Source organism: Salmo salar, chromosome ssa09 (genome assembly GCF_905237065.1).
Source record: "Salmo salar chromosome ssa09, Ssal_v3.1, whole genome shotgun sequence".
Lineage (NCBI taxonomy): Eukaryota > Metazoa > Chordata > Actinopteri > Salmoniformes > Salmonidae > Salmo > Salmo salar.
The window spans coordinates 16511372-16533705 of record NC_059450.1 but is presented as its reverse complement, the minus strand read 5'-3'; the positions used below and the strand labels follow the sequence as shown (position 1 = coordinate 16533705).

At 39.8% G+C, this 22334-nt stretch overlaps 1 protein-coding gene and 1 long non-coding RNA gene across 4 annotated transcripts; one reads left to right on the top strand and one right to left on the bottom strand.

The window, feature by feature from the left end:
* Positions 1-259: 259 nt before the first annotated feature.
* On the bottom strand, positions 260-17755 carry LOC106610800 (homeobox protein Nkx-2.2a). 3 transcript variants are annotated; one of them, XM_014210391.2, is made up of 3 exons: positions 11882-12575; positions 10920-11222; positions 260-759 (listed from the first exon to the last, which is right to left on the bottom strand). In XM_014210391.2, exons 1-3 carry the CDS (start codon positions 12135-12137, stop codon positions 566-568), a joined length of 753 nt encoding a protein of 250 aa, XP_014065866.1. In that variant the 5' UTR covers positions 12138-12575; the 3' UTR covers positions 260-565. The 3 variants fall into 3 exon arrangements, with proteins under 3 accessions (XP_014065866.1, XP_014065864.1, XP_014065863.1); XM_014210389.2 differs by lacking the exon at positions 260-759 and adding an exon at positions 17655-17755 and having other exon boundaries at positions 10064-11222; positions 11882-12187; XM_014210388.2 differs by lacking the exon at positions 260-759 and having other exon boundaries at positions 10064-11222; positions 11882-12565.
* LOC106610801 (uncharacterized) lies at positions 15055-21778 on the top strand. The gene is made up of 3 exons (XR_001329985.2): positions 15055-15151; positions 15426-15502; positions 21685-21778. It is a non-coding gene; the product is annotated as an uncharacterized lncRNA (long non-coding RNA).
* The last annotated feature ends 556 nt before the right edge of the window (positions 21779-22334 follow it).

Below are 22334 nucleotides of genomic sequence, written 5' to 3'. Positions count from 1 at the left end.
GGATGTTATACTGTATGTACATTTTCAGGAGTTACTCAAATGTATGAATAGTGTATAAGCAGCTGACTAAAACACACACACACACACAACATTTTGAAGGAAGGCCATGGTCCTGATGTGAGCCAATCAAATGATTACAAGTAGTGTGCTGTCCTGGTTACATACAGTGCTTTTTGTCTCTTCTGTTGATCAAAATGTACCTCAGCGGACTCCAACATAAAACTGTTAACTTTTTGGGAAGAAAACACACACGTTTTCATAAAATGAGACAGATTTAACTTTATTTCACCACGGTCAAACACAGATAAATAACATTTGTCATTAACATAATACAATCAACACAAATATGACTTTTTTCAGGGACACACATATAGAGGTTGATGATAATTAACTTACATCTATGACTTCAAACATTTCACAACATTAAAGAGATTTGAGTTGTTATATTATGCACAGAGCTTCCATCCAAAGTTGCGTCTTGTTATCGTGGTGCAGGTTGAACTGTTCTCTGATTGAATTGTGTCTGTCTGTCTGTCTGTCTGAGACAGATGATGGGTAGTCGTTATCAAACTGAAAATCCAAGCATCGCTTCACATTGTTGGCATCTGAAGCACCTCAGGTTCATCTTGTGAAGAAGGTGAGACAATCCATTTAGCGTGAGGCATAAACAATCAACTCTTGGAACATGATTGTTGGCGTAGTCTCCAATGGCCATCTTACTTGAAAAGATTGTGCTTGTTATACAAGACATTTCAAGTCCTGAGGTGGAACATTGGGAAAGAGAAGACAAAGAAAATAAGACCATACAGAAATGAGAATACCGTAACCTCACAGCAACAACACTTTTGAATGGAGAGAAATCTAGTGCAGGAGTGTATATTATGTAATAGTATACTTGCTATGTGTCTTGTAATGTAAATACAATATTTGTTGTGTAGTTGACATACACTTTTTATGAATGAATCAACTATTGAAATAAGACAGGATACTATCTTCCGTTTTTTGAAGCATTCCCAATGTTGAAGCCTGATGCATTGTTCAGGCTATACTACACAGAGAATTGAGAGAATTTGGAATATGAGTATCACAACTAAACAATGCATCAGACTTCAACACTGGGAATGCTACAAAACACTGAGGAATGATATAAACCCTCTGCCATTTCCCCCCTCACAGGTTACTTGATAGGCCTCCAGTGTGCTTTGCTTTTGGAGACTTTGCCAATGTGTTCTCAACCTATTCCTTTTTAAACTTGGGATTTATTGTAAGCAACTTCAGGTTCTGTCTCGACGGCACTAAACACACCGATGGATGTCTACTCTAAGGTACTTAAAACACAGTTTTCTTAAAAACAGCCAACTCAGCATCTCTGAGAACAAAATGAAGTTGCTGGTTTTGCCTGGTAAGCATACAACATATATTGATGTCAGTGGAGGCTGCTGAGGGGAGGACAGCTCATAATAATGGCTAGAAAGGAACGAATGGAATGGCATCAAACACATGAAACCCATGTGTTTGATTTATTTAATACCCTTCCACTTATTCCGCTCCAGTCATTAGCAGAACTTGTCCTCCCCAATTAAGGTGCCACCAACCTCCTGTGTTGTACATACTTATTAGAGGAACTTTTGTCCACAACTCCACGACTGTCATGACTGGTAATGTAATGTAATGGCAATGTTACAGTAAACCATAACAAAACAAAACAGTAAAATGTGAATGGAACAACCAGACTCTAGACATTAACTCACTAACTGCCTTTACTCAATGCACCACAATGAGTATACTGCCCTACCAAGCAAAAAGGCAGTAACTGCTCATTTGGTCGAAAATGAGTTCATGTCATTTTTGCTACATTAAATACATGCTTAATCATGTGGACAAGTATCCTGCCTCTATTGTATTGTGTTTTGGAGAAAATGAGGGTCATGTTAGCAGTAACTGGATAAAGTTACTGTGAAACCAAGGTAAAGAAAAAAAGCAATTTTTCTAAGTTCCACGCTATGTACATCCTTGGGGCAAAGCTTCCTGCCATCCAGGACCTCTATACCAGGCGGTGTCAGAGGAAGGGCCTGAAAATTGTCAGACTCCAGCCACCCTAGTCATAGACTGTTCTCTCTGCTACCACACGGCAAGCGGTACCGGAGCGCCAAGTCTAGGTCCAAGAGGCTTCTAAACAGCTTCTACCCCCAAGCCGTAAGACTCCTGAACATCTTGTCAAAATCTTTTACACTGCTGCTACTCTCTGTTATTATCTATACATAAGTCAATTTAGTAACTCTACCCATATATGCTACCTCAATTAACCGGTTCCCCCTGTACACGTTATTTTACTGCTGCTCTTCAATTATTTGTTACTTTATTTCTTAAAACTGCATTGTTGGTTAAGGGCTTGTAAGTAAGCATTTTTTTTATTTAACTAGACAAGTCAGTTAAGAACAAATTCTTATTTTGCAATGACAACCTACCCTAGCAAACCCGGACAACACTGGGCCAATTGTGCGCCGCCCGATGTGATTCAAAATCACAGCCGGATGTGATGCAGCCTGGATTCAAACCAGGTACTGCAATGACACCTCTTACACAGAGATGCAGTGTCTTAGACCGCTGCGCCTCTCGGGAGCCCTGGTTGGTTGTAAGGTGTAGACCTTACATTTCACCATAAGGTGAAATACCTGTTGTATTTGGCGCGTGTGACAAATAACATTTGATTTGACTTGAAGTGACTCCAAAGCCACATAACTGGGTCACGATCAGTTGTCATCAAACAAGATGAATCATTTTCTAATAGAATCAATTATACTTAAGATTGTCTAAAAGGAATTTGTCACTCCAGTTTGGAGTCTACAGAATGGCCTCATACACAGTGTAGATGTGCTATGCTGTAGAAGTCTTGAGAAAGCAAGCAAGGGCAGACAGCTGACAGCTTGAGACAGTTGTTGTTATGGAAACAGGCAGCACTGACATCTCTGGGTTCACGACCAGTGAAGGTCACTGGTTGACAATGGTACACAACACCTACTGAAAGAACCAGGAATAGAGCTGTTTTCATCTCAACATCAACCTTCAACATGTTTATTAAAAGACACCTATGCCCAAATGCAAAGTAGCATTTAAATTACAACCCTATTTGTTATTCATTTTTCCCAATTCTAATTACTGTATAGATAGAAAAAAATATATATAGTATGTCCACTATTCCATCACACAGGGCCATTCATGTGTTACATGGCAAAGCAAAGCATTTATTCATTGGATTGGGGATAGCCAGAGGGTGCGAAGAAGAAGCAACACAGAAGAGTTGAATGGTGTCATATTTAATAAAGACATGGCACAGAAAATACTAACTTTATTCACCTCACTTTACACTAACAAAGGCAAGGAGGAAAGAAATGATGGCGCGATCTTTTTTGTTGGGGGCGGGGAAATGTTTTTTGAACTTACAAAATTACTGTATGTCTAGGAGAGCAATAAAAAATCCAACGATCAAAATGATCCGAACACTGCAGATATAAATGTAACATAGAATGTGTATTAATGCTCCATCACATGGAATGCAGAACTATGTCTTGCTCTATAATGTCACACTACATTTCTAAACATTATGCCTCACTGGCTTCTGGTGGTTACTCAGTCTTTGTGTTCATATCTCTGTTGCTGCAAGTGTATCTGGATCCTCATCATCCCATTGCCTGAGTTTCACACACTGTTCAGCAGTTCAAAGGTCTGCATGGCTTTTGGCTGGCACACACCACCCAGCTTCCCCAGGCCCAAGTCATCCAGCCATATCCTCTGGGCAGCTGAGCCTTCACCCAGAGGGCACCTCAAAGCATTTAGTTTCCACTCATATACACCAGTTTTTATACATTGCAGGCATGGAGGTACTCCGGCCACCATTAGACCTGGTAGGGATAGAACACACACATACACACGCGTGCATACACATGCACACGTACACACACACACACACACACACACACACACACACACACACACACACACACACACACACACACACACACACACGCACAAACACCACACACACACACACACACACACACAGAGCTCTAAAAAGTGAGCTCTTAAATCCACAATCTGTAAGGTATGCCAACACATTGAGCTTTTTCACATGCTAATAGCACTAGATTTTTTAATGTCCAATGACATTCCATGAGAGCAACATTACTTTAAAAAAACATGATTTATGGCTTATATATTTTTCTTCAATGAAAACATAAACAATGGAGTATGTTGACATGGTTTCCACACACAGTTTACAGCAAAGCCATTTTAACACGAAACCAGATTCAGTTATATTTGTCTCTACTCACCTCTTTCCCTGGTTTCATGGTAGTTGCTAGTCCAGTAGATATTTGGATGATTCAAATACTTGCAGTTGTGGTACAGTCCACCCAGAAAGCACCCAAGGACCGTACCATTCCATAGAGGAGAGATGCTCCTATAGTTTAAATCAGGGATGGGCAACTGTGATGGGGGCCACAAAAAAACTGAACTAATCATGAGGGGCCGCAGTGGCTCGTGGGTCTGCATACCCCCCTTGTGAGGAAAACATTTGAGCGACCCCCCTTGTGACATCAAAGAGAAGAAAAAAAATGTTTTCAAGTTCATTTTGCCAGGGGCAAGGAGAACATTTTGATGTTTTAAAGCAAATTTGCTGAAATTCTACAAATTTTGCCATGGGGCGGAGAGACGATTTTGCAATTTTATAACTCATTTCCTGCAATTCTACATATTTTGTCATAGGGTGGAGCAAATGTTTGCTGTTTTTAATATGATAACTGATGATCAATGGGCCCCACCCTGGTCATAATTCGATTATGCTTACTACAAGTTTAGATAGCTGGCCGCTATAATAATTTACCAATCTTTAAAAAAAGCTGACATGGGCTAATTGACTGACTGCTGATGCACAACCACATTTAGAAATTGTAGATCCTGTATTCTATTATTCTAACTCTCAATAGTAAGTTCATCCCACGACTGAGTTACAAATTATAATTAATATTTTTTTTAAGTTGTATTTTTTATTTTATTATTGGTCAGCAGGGCTACAAAGGGGGTGCGGTCCGCAGGCTCGCAAGTTGCCTATCCCAGGTCTGAATGTCTGGTTAAATTGACTCCCCGGAGAGGCTGGCATCATGCAGGTTCAAAATAGAAATAGACTAATCTGGCCAATGCATTTTTTAAAAAATATTCTAAAACAATGAGCTTTACCTATAACAGTATATTTAAACAATACACATAACTATTCATCTGTCCTCAGTAGTCATTTCCTACCAGCTGGTATTGAAGAAGTAGGCCTTATCCAGAGGTTTGCCACCATTTTGAAGAGTTAAAGAAACGCTAAATATTTGGTCTGCTGGTTAAATATGCAAGTTATTCTGATTTTCGAAAAAGTGATTCTTAAAAACTGCTATGATAGGCTTAGGCTATTGAAAAATATTTGTATGTATTTATTTTTCTTCTCATAAATGAGGAAATAAACCCCTATAGGGTTTCCCGCCCACGTTGAGAATCGCTGCCTGTCCTATTCTTCCTGATTCACAGATGTTTACTTGTGTTGCCTTGGAGAGTCTGTACAATGTTTGAAACTGGATAGACTCTCGTGTTTGCAAGTACACAAGGTGTTATAAACCCTTACGTTGTAAAATGATCCAAGTTCTCTGAGGAATATCGCACAATGAAGCGTCTTGAGAACAAGTCAGTCATCATCATATAAAAAATGGATGCTTCCCCCACTGCATCTCCATCAATTATGTATATAAACATCTCCATAGGCTACTCTATTTCTAAAACACAGTGAATCGCTTTTATGTGCATCAACGTGATCCTCTTGACATGATCAAATTAAAGCTAACAAAAGTAAGCTATTTGTTACCAGCGCCAACTCCACTGGCCTGTTGTCCTGGCTATAAATCATGTACATGCTGCCGCAAAATAGCGCAAAATGATGGATGGTATTGGTAACCTATCCTGGCTGAATTCATCCAATATCAATCCAGATAATACGGACTCGGGCTTTTTGTAGAGGGGTTGCTAAAAATGGCAGTTTTTGTTGTTGCTTATGTGTGCGTAAATACAGCCCACCCTGGTTGCAATCGTTTGTATGAGCAGGGCGCCATTGCTCTAAGATGATGATGAGAATGAGGAGGGGGGAGTGCAGGATGATGATGCTGCTACAGTGAAATGTCATTTTTAATATAATTATCAATAACTTTACATTGGTCATTTACCAGAATGACTTTTTCCAACTCCGCCGCTGATCATATAGGCAGCTTTCTTTCCACATACATTCCACCAACGTTTTGAAAATGGCATGTTGCAATTGCCCTTATATGTCCTCGGTGCTACAATAATCCAAAATATTAATCCGTGTCATGCATATGGCAATCACTGATATGGAAAATGTTGAAAATATTTTCTTTAAAATGTATTTCATAATCCAATTGCGCCACACTGTGGAGTTGGTCTCTCTCTCGCCATCTCTCTCTCTCTCTCTCTCTCTCTCTCTCTCAATGAGGGTGCGTAATTTGCTTTATTTTCGAAAGTGCAATATAATATTGGAATGCATGTAATTGAAATATTGATCTATATTGTACACAAAGTTTGGCTTTGTTTTCTAATTCAACCAATTTTTAAATCATATATTGTATACTTGTTCTCTTTAAAAGGCACCATATTGATCATATGCCAAGTTGTTCATCAGATGTATAAGTAAAATAACATTTAAATGTATAAAATTATAACGGTAATACTGTAGGCCTGTGAGTTTTGAGGACAACGGCGTAATATAGGTCCAAACTATAGACCTCTGCTTCCATCTTGTGGCAACCAGGCAGAAGGGCTGATTTCTCTCTCTCTCTCTCTCTCTCTCTCTCTCTCTCTCTCTCTCTCTCTCTCTCTCTCTCTCTCTCTCTCTCTCTCTCTAATATCTGCACTGTGCCACGGCACTAGGCGAATCTAATCTAGATCTTCTTTAAGGCAATAAAACTAGATTGCTTCCTTTAAATGAAAGCGCCACTTATTATAGCTTTGAAATCCTCGTTTATTTGGAGATGCACACGATCCAGAATGATTTATGTCGAGGTTCAAACGGTCAGGATGACGAAGACCCACACAGTCCTAAGTGCATATTTCCTGAAGTATTCTATTCTAACGCATATAATAGCATTATCCACGGGGTAAACTATGTTGCACATACCGAGAGTTTTGTTTTATTTGTTGTTGAGACCCCCCTCCCCGCCACCTCGTGCATCCAAAAGCAATTTCAGATAAACATAGTGCTGCTACTGTTCTGGCATTGAGAAGCTGCATAATTTCCTCGTGTATTAATGAGAATATAAGAACCGAAATTTGGTCCCAAGGTGAATGTGCGTCATGGAGAATATTTCTATATCTATATCCGGGAAAAAAAACGTAGAACTACGCCTGAATGTGATAGACCTTGAACTAGGTGCTATTCAGCAAGTTAGTAATCGTTAAGGAGAATCATTCGCGTTAGGTCTGCACGGAGACCTGCCTTTATTATTATAGTCGATTCTTCTCCCAAGGACAACAAACAAAAATCATAAATAAACAAGTAGGCCTAGAGCTATCGGAGAAATTAATTTAGGTCTACATTCGGACTTAGACTTTCAAAACCAATATCCCGTGCTCTGTATTATCTTTTGGTAAGCCTATTGAATTCACTATATTGTCATTGTTGAAAAATAAACGTTTTTAAGCCTACTCTAAAAAATATGGAAATAGAAATGTCTGGAAAAGAGAACGGATAAAGCTAAGGGAAATTAATATTGCATTCAGAATCCTGAATTCTTGAATGTCTTGTCTCGTGTCATGGTAGGCCTATATAAATCAAGTCAGATATTTTCCATAGAGATCAGAAATATGCTATCCATGAAACTGATATAAAGCTAACAGGAAATGAGACTGCTCGAAATTAGGAGTTTTAAAATAGTTTTGCTGCCCAGTGACCGACCACACTCTTCTGGGGACAGACAATAATCGTTCTTTGAGTTGGGAGGAGAGCGAGAGAAAGAGAAATGAGAGGGTCTGTTGTTAGCATATCTCCATCAAGGAAGAACGACTCCCTGTTATCTGTGAATGGGTGTTCTTTTTCCACAATAGATATAGCACGAATTTTTTATTCGTTTTTCTTTGAGACAACAATGCTTTATTTGAAAGCTGGACACAATTTGGGTTTGTGAGGGATCCTTTTCTCCTTGCCCGAGCCCAGCTGTCCATATGGGATACAACGTGTACAACAAGGATCACAATGGCACTAACTGACAGGCACGACAAAAACCCAAGGATACATCTCCCTGACTCGGGGATGCACTGGTCAAGATAAAAGAACTGAATAGCACCAAGAAACTCTGACAGTCTCTCTATCCACACTGTCTGCACTCCCACTCTGGCTCCTCGTTAATATGCACGCCTCTAACATCCACCACAACCGGCCCTAGGCCTTTGTGTGCTTTTTGTGTGGTGTACTGTATATTGTGCCACGATGGACTGCACACAACTGCCCCGTCACAGTAGTAAATCTCGGGGCATCCGGGTTAGGGCCACACAGAAATCAACATGTTTTATTGACTTAAACGGAACCTAAATGAAGTCAACTCTGTGTTACGCGGGTTGCTATAGCCAGGGGTGTTTATCGGAATGTATCACTGTAGCCTAGTTGTGACGTCTAGTTCTATAGTCTAATTAATGTCATCTTTTTTTTTATCAGGTTTTTATTTCACTCGAGGTTAAGGCAAACGCAAAATGCAGGCAACAATAGTATAATCTAGGAACATTATGTTGGAAATAAAATGAAATGCGATAAATTAGGCTATACTTCAATTATATTGCTTATTTCCCCTTCCACGGATATGCGCCCTTTAAAAAAATGTTGTAGGACCCTGGGTTTCTACCCAATAGTGCTATATGAAATCGAAACTATTAGCTTATAGGTCATTCAAGGAATGCTATTTCCACTGTAAAAATAATAATAATCTATAGCCTATAGAATAAGCAACAACTTCATTGTGAAAAAACAATGCGATACAACCATTAGCTTGTACAAATATGATTACGTTAATAACTAGTTAATAGAGCGAGTATTAGTGAATAAGTCCCCGGCACAGCTCGCAAATGTAAACATTGTAGCCTCTCTGAAGAAAACATATTGAGTCTCTGTAGCCTGGACCAAAAGCAGTGGCCCCTTGAGATAGAATTCTGTAAATAATTAGCAATTCGTGTCAATGTAGCTGTTTGTTCAATGATAGTGAGGGCGACTCTAACATCTGTTCAATAAGATCTCGGTGCTGGGACAAACACAATGCAGTTAGGATTTTGTCAAAGGTAATGAATGATTTTACCCAGGATACTGAATTGGGTCTGATAATCCGCAATGCGCTCTGTGATTCACTTGGGACCAATTTGGTCCTTGTATCGAGTACTTTGCTGGGTACCCTGTTTTAGATAACTATTTGGATACAGACAACATTCGTAGCCCATCGCTCTAGAGGCCTATATAACCCATCCACTAAAAGCTACAGTATAATGCATTGGCTAACATAGAGCAAGAGATATTGAAGACTATACGTGACTTGACTGATATTCCTTTCACTTTCTGTGTTTGCTTGACAACAGTCACGTGCGTAAAACCGTGCGTAAAATCAAAACGTTTTTGCATTAAATCAATTTAAAAAATATACCACTTCACACCCCAATGCGAGAGCAGTTCGAGACCTTGAAAATGAGAGCTTTGACTCAATGCTTCTTAGCTGAAGATGCCCTCTTAAGTGAGTGGATTTTAGGCCCATTTCCAAAAGTGACTTTAGCCTCCTTATTACTGACGTGTTCAAATTCTGAGAATTTATAAGGATTAATTTAGGTTAAAAAAAATAAGAATTCAAGTGCGCGAAAGATAAATGAACCTCCTCTCTCTGCCACTTTACGCAACACGTAGGCTGTCGTCCCTCTCCTTACCAATGTTAAGCGTATGTATTCAATACATCAAATAGAACGTAGTTAAGACACGCAAAACAAAACGTAATTTCTTCAACACAGCATTTTATTAAAATCCTTATAAAAATCGGTATATTTCCCCATCAGCGCGCGATTGAACTGTTATTCACATAATCATATGGGATCTGTTACGACAGTCATGACAATTTCGCCACAAATTCTTCCTTCTTTTTTAATTGGAAATATGTATATCTCCACTTATACGATCCTGCATGTTTCTGGTTTGCAAACAATCACGACAAAGTATTTACAAAAAACAAAGGGAAAAAAGCTAAAAGTTGCCAATGTTTATTCATGGCCATAAATATTTTCGGTCCATTGTAAAAGAAGCAAGAAATCTTCTATAATTATAAAGTGGTTCTGTACGTGCTTATAACACGAAGGACAAAAAGAAAACATTTCTACAACACACAAACATACTTTACAAAATTTCACAAGAGCATTGACATTCTTAAATCTAGGGAGAGGCTGGACCCAGTTCTCTTAACGAAAACATGTAAACATGGCGCACACATTAGCCCCCCAAAAAATGGTAAATAGGCCTATGGGTCAAGCTGCAAAATGAAAAGTCTTTATTTTGTAGTGAACCCCCTATCGTGCTCTTAAAGGGCAGCCCCGCAAGTCTCTACTAGTTCACCAAGTCCACTGTTGCGTTTGCATCAAGTGATGTGCTGAAGGGAATTGTGGCGTGGTGGCGGCGCTGTACTGAGCATTATATTGCATTTGATGAAGGGTCTGGGCGCTATATGCCGAGAGGGGGAATCCAGCCTGAAATGTGGCCGCCAAGTCCTGAGCTTTAAGAGTATGACAAGGCTTTCCATCCCTGACTAAGACAGGCACGGCCACCCGCCGGGGAGAGGGGAGATGGGTCACTTCCATACCTTTTTCAGCGCGCGCTCTCTTCATTTTGTATCGATGATTCTGGAACCAAATTTTCACTTGAGTTGGAGTCAGGCGAATCAAACTCGCGAGGTGTTCTCTCTCTGGCGCGGAAAGGTATCTCTGTTGCCTAAATCGACGCTCAAGTTCGTACGTCTGTGCTTTGGAAAACAGCACTCTTCTTTTTCTCTTCTTACCGGAGTCGCTGCCGTTGCTTGAAGTTTCCTTGTCATTGTCTGGCGATTCGTCCGCGGAGGGTTCTGGGGACTTGGCTGAGTCTTGAGAACTAGCTGATAGACCATGCACTGCGTGGGAGAGACAAAATACAACCGTTAAAATGGGGTTCTCGACTGAAGTGCACCTGCCAACCACACATGGAAATGCAACATTTTGGACTTTTTCAAAGAAACATGTTAAAGTAACTCACTTCGTTTTGTAGGCTACAGCCAAAATACAATGTTATTAGCTCATGTCGTTTTTTATGTTGGGACCCACAAAAATGTTTCCCATCAGTCCCCAAAGAAAGTGATTTACTGAAGCAGCAACACCATGCATTGTCTGCCTACAAATCCTCATCATGCTAAAATGTAATACACAGGGTCACATTTCTGAAGACGATATTATGTGGCTTTATAGTCGATGCATTTACAAGTTTCTATTGATCATATTGGAAACACTTGTTTACTCAATATAAATGGAGTAAACATGACATTATTCTAATGGTGGTAACGCCTTAAATCGAGCGCAGCAATCAATGCACGGCGAATAAAGACGAATGCTGCACATCATTCAAGGGCACCATTGAGCCCAGACACTAAGGAATAGAGTGATTCTGCATTCAATCAAGTATAGATTTGCTAACACATATATGATGCGTTCTCACTCACAAAACAGGAAGATACAAGTCTTAACACCAACAGTATGTGCAATGCAAATTAACGTAACATTCTTAAAGAGTACTTACGTGAATATTGGATACTGTCCGTGGTGGCAAGCCATCTTGTGTAAGGATTGTCACTACTATCATAAAAGGGGTTCTTTATAGGCAGATTCTGAACGTTTTCGAGAGGACTTTGCACCAAAACTCCAGTGTTTTTTGTTGTCTCTGATCCCTCGTTATCTTCCTCCGGTCCAGTGATAGATCCTTCTTCATCATTCGTGTCAGGGAGGTCCAAAATGTCCTTCACAGAAAAGCCCGTCTTTGTGTTGGTCAACGACATATTCTGGGGAAATGTATGCAGGAAAGTTGCTGCACCAGTTTGGCAATCCGCTGTTTTAAAAGACAAAACACAATCGCTGTTCAGGAGAAAAAAACGGATCTCTCAGTTCCGTTCTACGTTGAACTACAGTCAAAGCAAATCATGAGCCTCTGTCGATAAGCGTTACCTAACCAAGTAGAAGAGCAATCAGTTTTGTAAGTCCAGGAAGAATGCCAAAGTGGCTGAAGTGCTATATCTGGCTCATGTATACTGTGCTACTGCTGGGTGCTAGGGGGAAATAAGCCATTACCGGTCCGATCAGTCCATATAAGGTTGGTCTCAACACATGAACCTGCAGTGAAAAAGCATTAAAAACGCAAAGGTTGGCCACGTGTGGGCGGGTCTTGGGAGTCAAGTGGATGAAGACAGTGTTTGCAGATGTGAAATTGTGGGTTTTGGGCAGATCCGAGCCTCTACCATTGGTGCTTCAGAACATGATGAGTGGTATAACGTGTCAATTAATTACAAAGATGGGGAGGGCCTTTTTTACACCCTATTTACATACAAAGGACCTCCAAGTAGCTTTACACTCCGAATACTTGAACGCTCGTTTTAACAAATTGCTCCTGAAAAAGCTTTTGCCTTGCACTCTCCGCATATATAAAATATGAATCATTAAGCTGGAAAACGTCTTTTTGATGGTTTGTACAAAACTGTGGTCTGGATACCCGTTCGATATCCTATTCATTTCTATCATATTTTCTCTCCTAAATAAGACATTGTCTGAATTTTTAACACTTATTTATGTAAACCATTTGAGTCAATATTTTGATTTAGGTTAAGGGACAAGGGGCTTAAATGAAATAAATCGGATATTATTTGTTTGGAAAACAATTTCGGATATAATAAGGGCAATGAATGATAACCTATAGACAATAATAATATTGACGAATAGCCTATAATAATAATAATGATACATAATAATAATACATAGGAATAATAGCAGCGTTTTAGCCGAGAGGAAGAATAGCCTAGCGTTTATGCATGCTTTTGAAGACCCTATTCTAATTTTGACAATGATGGTTTTGAACGTGCTATTGAATTGAACAGAACGGGTTCTCACAGCATGCTCTAAGAACTGTTTTAAATACATTTTTCCAATTGCATTATTGGGAAATTGCTTCAATGTGCGTTTTCCCCCAAGAACACAGCAGAGTATTGTTTGTGCAGGCTCCTTCGACGTGCTTTATAAGTGCTCCATCGTCACCTCTTTCATAGAAAGCAAAGTATCATTGTAGATTCGTTTATTTTCCTCCCTTCAATACTTTTTTTGAGCTTCCCCTCTCTCTGCTGTTGCCCCTCTGCCTCCTATCTAGTATGTGATGTGGGTGACAATGTTGCACGTTTCTAGCAAGTCCTCTGCGCATCCTGGGTGGTCGGACCCGGCCAAACACAAATACAAACCGATTGCTAAGCTGCAGACAATGGAGGAAATGTAGACAAATGTCCGGCTCCTGTTGGAAGCTTTTGTCTGGGTGCAGTTTTTGCATTTATTTCAGGGGCGAAATAATGGATGATTGACGCCCCTGTACAATGCTTTCTAACTGTTTGGAATAAATCTGAGGTTGTTCCTAGTTGTCATGGCATTCAACTGCTTTCAATGGACTATCTCTTCATTCCGTCCTGAATCCTTCCACAATAGCCTATTAAGGAAAGTCCTTCATCTCAGCACACACACAGACACATACATACACATACATTCACAGACACACACTCTCCTTCTCCCTCTCTAGGACGCAGACGAGAAAGGTGTCAAAACATTTTCTTTCGTGCCTAAACATGCCATTTACTTTACTGGCTAAAGTTTGTGGGGTTTCCTACCCTCCCGCCCACAGAGGCAATTTTCACGAAGGAAAGCCCGTCCTTCCACAGTTTGAAATACAAAATATTTGAAAGACAATATCAACATATTTTTTTTTTATTATTATTGTTTTGTTATTATTATTATTATTATTCCACACTGGATGGTGGTAGGTCTGTTTTCCTTCACCCACGGAGCTAGCAGTGCACCTGACCTGAAAGGTAAATAGTTTTGGCATAGGCTATATAATTAATCACACTGTCTCAAACAGCGACAATGACTAAATTGAACTGAACGGGGTTTGAGCAAAGTCGAGCTGTGACATAGCAAAGAGGTTACTACCTGACCTTATCTGCCGAGTATGCTGCATAAATGCGATGTGTGAGGGACACCTTCGGGGGTATCCAGCTCGCTCTGTGTGCAGTAAACAAGCACAAGAAGTAGGCTACAACGGTGGATTTTTGTTGTTGCAACGCCTATGTGCACATCTCATCAATATATGCAATATGAGACAATTACTTCATTTTACAACGAGTAGCCTCATGTTTATGTTCAGTAAAACTTAAGTTTATGCATTATTTATAGTCACGTCATTCCGCTTGGCCATTCTTCTTTGTGGCAAAATGAGAGTCCGCTGGTGTTGATGGTAGTAGGAGCGCACGACGCGGTCTGTGGGCAGTTATTGGGGATGTATTTGAACAATTGAAGTGAGGGTTTCGGCAGGAAGAGGTAAAGTGGCCGTGCCTACTTCACTTCGAGAGCCATCTCCTTGTGTTTACATGTTTACTTTCACATGTAGCTCAAACAGGCCGCTTGCCTTTTCACTCCGAATATGGGCAGTGGTCTATTTATTGCCTTACCTTCCTACTCTTCTACATTTGCACACACTGTACATAGATTTTTATATTGTGTTTATTGACTGTACGTTTGTTTATGTGTAACTCTGTGTTGTTGTTTTTGTCGCACTGCTTTGCTTTATCTTGGCCAGGTCGCAGTTGTAAATGAGAACTTGTTCTCAACTGGCCTACCTGGTTAAATAAAGGTGAAATAAATAATTTAAAAAGTGCATGACATTCTTTAACAAAGCAGGTTCAGCTATCTTGACGGGACCGATTCCTGGCAATAAGTGACTTACAATAAATGTATGCACCGTCCAACCAGTCCACAGCACGAAGTGAGTTTAGCTAACTAAAGCTTATTTAATGAATGAATAGCCTATATATTCTACATGATTATGTTATTACTATGGATATATTATTTCACACTGAAAAATTCAATAAAAAGCACACTAATTGCAATGATACCAGTAACGATATACACAATGGAAATATTAATAATATTATTAATACTGATACTATTTAGGATGTAATATTTATGACGTTTATAATAATGATAATATGAATAAAACTGTAATAAATCGTTTCCTCTCTCGTTATATTTAACTCCAGAAAACTACGGATGCTGAGGATGACAACACCGCATTATGCCCGGCTGCTAGAGGGTCTCAGGCGCAGCGTTGACGGGGGTGAGTGTATCTTCTGTGCTGTCTATCGGACCCAGTAATGATCGGACAGAGAGAGTGTTGATGTGTAGAAGAACCAAGATGCAACCCTTACTATTGTTTTTAAATTGGCGCTTTGCAACAGATAGAGCGAGGCTCGTGGTTTGCATTTACCGCCCAGCTGAGTGTAATTGTCGCTAAAGGCATTGGATACACTCTAAACAATACATTACCAGTGTATTTTGAATTCACATGGGAATTCCTAGCTCTTTCATCACTGGTTGTGTGTGTAACTAAAACGGAGCATGTATAAAGGTCTGTAATATTCGAGTGATATAAATAGTTATACTGCACTTGAAAAAATAGGCATACTGTTGAATTTGTTTAGTTGTGTTTTACACAAATAAATAATAGAAAGCTAAGTTCTGCTGTAAACAGCTTATTTTATAAGACGGTTCTCATGCTTATAATTGTTACAATACAATACCAAACCAATGCAGACACATGCATTCACCATCATCACATTGCCTAGGCCTAATTAATTACAAAATTAATCAAAAAAGGCCGTCGGACGAATAGATAGTTCTCACCCAAATCTTCCCAAATTTTAAAGAAACTATTGTTCACGAATGAAGAAAGGCCTTTTATACAGTTGATTAAATACATCTTCTGATTGAATGCATTAAGAATGCTTCAGGACGATGTATTATAACGTTGATCATTCCTTTCTTTAATCTCTGAATTTCAGTGTGTTTCGACACCTCAGGCAGAGAGTTAAGCTTTGATAAAGGTAACCCCGTTTGCCTCGAGGTGCTCATGATAAATGTATAAAGTGACAAGACCGATTCCCCTCCTCTATGATTAAAAGGCTATATATAATATGCAGGTAAAAGTAGGCCTACATCCGGTTTATTTATGGGACTAAGTCATGGCCCGGGGAGGGTGGCCCGAGGCACAAATCATTTGGAGAACTTTGATTCCAGAAATCCAAGCACCTTTCGCTTGCGGGCAAACCCAATGCCTTTATTCGTCTCCCTTCTTCTAATGATTAAACATGTCACAACGAGATTAGCGCTGCGCCCGTGCCCAGAGGAGATGCCTTCATTTGTTAAACCACCAGTTTATTTGTAACGTTGAATTTCATGCTGCACTGTTAGTGTATGTGGCAGGCCTTTAACGGGTTCTCTGAGACAAATTGCTAAACGGTTTATTATTTTTAATCACTTCCCCCTTTTATTGTCTCACAGAGACTATAAGGAACAATTTGCTTGAGTCGCTGCGACCTGCTTGAAATTAATCATACGAGAAGCAACCGTTCACACTTTGTGCATGCATTCACCCTGCAAACACGATTACATTTCCCCAAACAATTCGCGTCACCTATACCAAGCAGCAAACGGCTCCGGAGTCAATCATATGACATAAACATACTGACACAGTGTCCTTACGCAGGGCAGGCAATGGCGTTAATAAACTGTCTTTGGAGAGGCATCTGTAATACTCTAGCGGACTCTACTGACAAAGCTGTGACATGACAAGGGGGAAACATCGTCGGATGCAGGCCTGTGTTAACCGTTGGTCAGTTTTCTCTCTCACATTTTACTTAGAACTAAATCAATCCTGTCTTACTTCAATAATATATATTATTTTCACGTTTTAATCCTAACTATTGCATCGATTTTACCATAGCAAAATACTTAGAGTCCTCGCATTATATGACACACAGGCAGTCAGAAGCACTGGAAATTGTTTATTTTTAGCATATCGTTTAAGTTGTGGTTCATGTGCAGTTACTGTGGACACGAGATTGATTTAACTATCCTATTTGTTTTGAAAGTTATATGTAGAATATGGTGGGAAATGTGGGCACAGTGACTGTCATAGTTCAACTTAAAATCATCAACATCCAATGCTCCAATAGTAATTCAAAACTAGTTGTGATACACATTCAAGTTTAGGAACATCACAAATGCAATACAAGCTAGCATTAGAAAATCTGAAACACATGGACATATAGACTATGACATTCTGGATTTGATGTTAGGAAATGGTGTCAGGCACAAACGCACACACAAACACAGGGACACAGCGAGAAAAAATAAACCGTATTATTCTACATCACCTGCAATGCACAGTACCTGAGGGAGTTAAACGATCATAGGCATATTGCTCTCACCTGGTGACTGATGACTGGAATTGGATGAGTTGTGTAGCGTGCGTTAAGACTGCGCGCGGTTAATGAAATATCTCCAAATGGGAGTCAGGAGTGCGTGCAGAGATAAGCTTGATGCGGTTTATATACCCAGAAAGCAAGTGGTGCTCTTCTGATATGGTACAAGTGCGTTTGCATAGCTGGCCAAGTGGCTCTGCTCTTGCTGACTCGCTAACATTGCATGATGTTTGTTTTCCCCCTGCTATGACGTGAAACAAAATATTGGCCATATGTTCATCGGCAATAAATTGGTCACGAGAGATAACACTGCTGCCTCTTGATGGTGCTTTTAACTGAGCCAACCAGACTTTCTCTTTCAGGTTGCTTTTTGTGCCACTAAATCGTGATGTTTAAGATGGTACTTTAGTTTTTATATGTGAAACTTAGATATTTTAAAAGTAAACTGAAAATGAGCTCAGGAGTTTGTCTGTTCTTTAGACCATGGCTCGTAGCCTAGTCGTTGCGCAGAAGGATCTCTAATAAATCGCTTGGTAACCAAGCTACAACGATGCCAAGTGACCAGATGTGTCATGTTATCCATGCAACACCCCAGTTTACATTAGATACACTGATACAATGATTGATAGCAGGGTCACTATGATTCTTTGCAATTGTAAGCCATTCTCTCAATGGTGTAGTTTACACACAGTAATAGCCTAATAACAGAATAACAAAACATATGCAAACTGGTTTATTCTATCATATAAACACGCAACAAGCGTGGAAATAATGACATTAAAGAAAATACGTATTTTACAGTTCATGAATTATATCAATCAATCGAAATGTGTAGGCCAAAAAACATACTTCACCACAATCAGTATTAGATTTAATCTATAGCTCAATTTAAACGTTATAGCGTTCATGTTTAACTGTTATAGGCTACTTTCTATGTCACTAACACTTAGGGCTGTAATATACATTTATAATACAAATACAAACAATAATAGCAATAACAACAGCAACAACAATAATAACAATATATTTGATCAATTATATAATAATAGGCTAATATATTTGACATAATCTTTTTAGGTTATAGCCTAGGGCCTAGGCTGCTATACGATCACGCATCGCAAAATGCACTTCAAGGGACCAGGGTTCAACTAAGCCGTAGCCACATGAAACCACACCTTTGCATAATATCACATAGCCCACACGTTTTGATCCAATACTAAAATGAATCATTATGCTACATGCTGCTATTCATAAGCTACAGTAAGCAACTCCCCGATAACAGTGCGTTTTGATCATCTCAGCAATTTAACTGTAAATTCTCATTATACACTACCGTGGGAGTTTCCAAAGATATGATGTAGGCTGTAAGTGTTCATTAGTCTATTTCCAAACCAGGGTTACGTTCACTGTTGTAGAACGTTAGTCGGTCATCATGCAGGCTTCGTGACAATATTCAAATGTAGGCTAAGTTGTAAACATTTATATATGACTCAAGAATCATAGGAAATAAGTCAAAATAGGATATTCTAGCTGGATATAAAAAACTATATTCATAATACAGTGGAGTGTCTTGTAACATTTGGTGCCAGCTGAATTTAAAATCAAATATAATATCTACTCATAGATATCTAAATGATATTGCATGGATTGAGAAATGTATTTAATTCAGAAAACTTTAGCAGATTGCAGCAACAGGACTAAGTAGCTATAAGTATTGAAAGGATGAGGCAGGGATGCCAATGACTGCTGTGAAGAAGGTGATATCAAGCATCTACAGCATGGTATTATGGCACCCTGGGGGAGGACAACTTGAATCAAGGCACAATGATTTTATTGTGGGCAGTTTGGAATCTTTGCATGATAATAATGCTGTTGCCTAGTACTGCAGGAGGAGACCATCAATCAATACAGAATACATTACTGATGGGGGTTTTGTGCACAGCCACTTTACTGCTGAATGACTAAGATTATCTTCCCTGCCATCACCATGTTCAAGAGTATAGCTAAGTCGTTGGGAATACAAATAAATCAATTGGCCTCATCCCACTTTTCAAATTCCACATTAAGCCAAAGTAGTTAGTTAGAGTTTGGATGTATTCATGAGGTCCCAAGGAGTGAGAAATACATTCCACTCACCCGCACTGTGAATCCCCTTGTGCTGTTTGAGATTCATCATAAGTGCTCTGTTGACTAAATACAACACCTCCTGAACAAGGGTGAATAAGATAGGCCCAGTGGTCAAGCTATTATCAATCCCTAGTCTGAAGTCCGATGACTAAGACACTTCAGATGTAGTCAACGGCCATATCAAGACACCGACGGCATGGCATTCTCAAATCAATCCGTTCAAGTTTCAATATATCGACCACTCGAGGAGAGCTGAGAGAGGCTGAGCTTCTCCTCTCACAAATGCCAGGGAAAGTGGGGTTGATTTTCACGGGAAGATGCACTTTCGGAGAAAATGTTTAATCAACATGAGGGCACACTTGTGTGGCTTTGTGTGAGTGGCTGAGACTCCTGGTCTGGGAGTTGTTAATATACATTACCTTTGGTTTGTATCATAGACAGGCCTCTCCTATTAAAAGGCACAGCAATTTTTCCTCAGCAATAAATGCACTCATAGAGGTGAGGTACTTGGAGTCCTAGCCCTGGGTGCCGTCCTGATGAATGGAAGTCTTTGGCCCACTAAGAGCTGAGAGAGAAAGTAGAAATAAAAGCTGTTTTCCATAGGCTGAGACAAAAGTGCCTGGTTCAAGAGATTGGAAAATACTATCATTTCTTGTGTGGTGATGGCACAATGTGGGAAGAGAGGAGCTGTGGAGTGCTGGGTCAAAAAAAATTCCATCCTCTCACAGTTCCTCTTGGAAAGGCAAAGGTAAGGAGACAATGGCTGGAGAGAGAGAGACTCAGTAAAGTCGTAAAGTGTTTCCAAAGAAATGAGTCTAAAATGTTATGACAAATCTGGCATTCTCCATCAACACCTTTGAATCAAGCACCTTGGATGGAACTTAAAGTACATGTATCTTCGGTGGAGGATTTGAAATGATTAACTCTTGGCGTGGAATGCTTTTTGTTCAGGGTTAGGCCAGTAACTTCAATAAACAACTCAAGATATTAACCTGTATAGTATAGGTAAAGGACCTAGAATGCTGAATAAACTATTGCCACACGAGTCTTGAGACACACATTACATGCCAAATACGGTCACATACATACAGTACATATTTAAGGCCTTTAACTAATGGCATCAAACTGAAAATTCAGAATGTTTCTGGCTTACTTGGTTACATACTGAGTCACATACTGTACTGAAAAGGCAACTTTGAGCAACAATTGTTGCCCTTGACTTAATACTAGGTGTAAATTCTTTAACGCTGTAATTGGCTGGAATGAAAACCAGCACTCGCACTGTCTCAATGAATGGTGCAAACCATATTTTTGACCAGTGATCAATGGAAAGACGAGCAAAACACATTTACAGTGGAATGTTGAGTATGCTTCCAGGATTTGCTACATGGTCACTGTTGAAATGCCTTCCAATGAATATACTTAAAACATTCAGGCTTTTAATAGTTGTCTACCAATTGTTAGACAGGGACCACATCTGTACGATGAGGCTTTCAAAACAGTTAGGTTTGATAAGCAATGTATATTGAGGGAGGAGCGTTGTTGGGTGCTTTTTCACTGCTTATAAGAGTAAGGTAGAACATCATCCCCACACTGTCATTTTCCATCAAGGTGGACAATAAGTGTTTACCAAGGTAAAAATTGAAGAGCAGTATCAAGTCACACGGTTATGACCAGCTCAACAATGTCTTGCTCACTGTTGCAGGGGCGTTTATAATGGGTGGAGAAGCCTGAGAAAAAAATAAACTGCATAAAGAGCAAGCAGACTGTCACAATGAAATGGAAATGCTGGGATCTGATGGTCTCTCGGAGCAGTCATATGCCAAACTATTACCCACCGGGGGTTACAGGATAATGCACTAAATTAATGGAGAGATAGTGGTTTCAGAGAGGTTTCTTTCTTTTGCAGTTGCAGCCAGTCACCTTGCCATTGATCGGGAAACAATCCTTAGCCAGACCAAGGCCAGATCCATCCCAGGTAAGTGTGCCAGTCCTTGCTCGCACACTCTAGCCCTTAAAGACCGCTTTGGAGTCTCAACTTCAAAAGCTGTGCAGTGATCAAATATTTGGTTTGCCACAACGCCATAGGTTCATAGTAAAATAGTGGAGAGAGGAAGCTCATATAGAATTATTGTATATATTCCTAAACCTACATAATATATGGAAAACATGGACATGGGACGATATTGAATAAAGGACAAGCATGTACAATATCAGAAGGACATTGCACAAAAGATGGCCTCATGGAAATAAGGCCAGTGGGAGCCTATTATATTTTTGGACTATTCAGACAACCTTTCAGATTAACCATGCCTTCAATTCTGAAATTTCCATCCCCAACTACAACATTTTCCGCCAAGATAGAACTGCCAAAGGGGGTGGAGTTGCAATCTACTGCAGAGATAGCCTGCAGAGTTCTGTCATGCTATCCAGGTCTGTGCACAAACAGTTTGAACTTCTACTTTTAAAAATCCACCTTTCCAGAAATAAGTCTCTCACTGTTGTCGCTTGTTATTGACCCCCCTCAGCCCCCAGCTATGCCCTGGACACCATATGTGA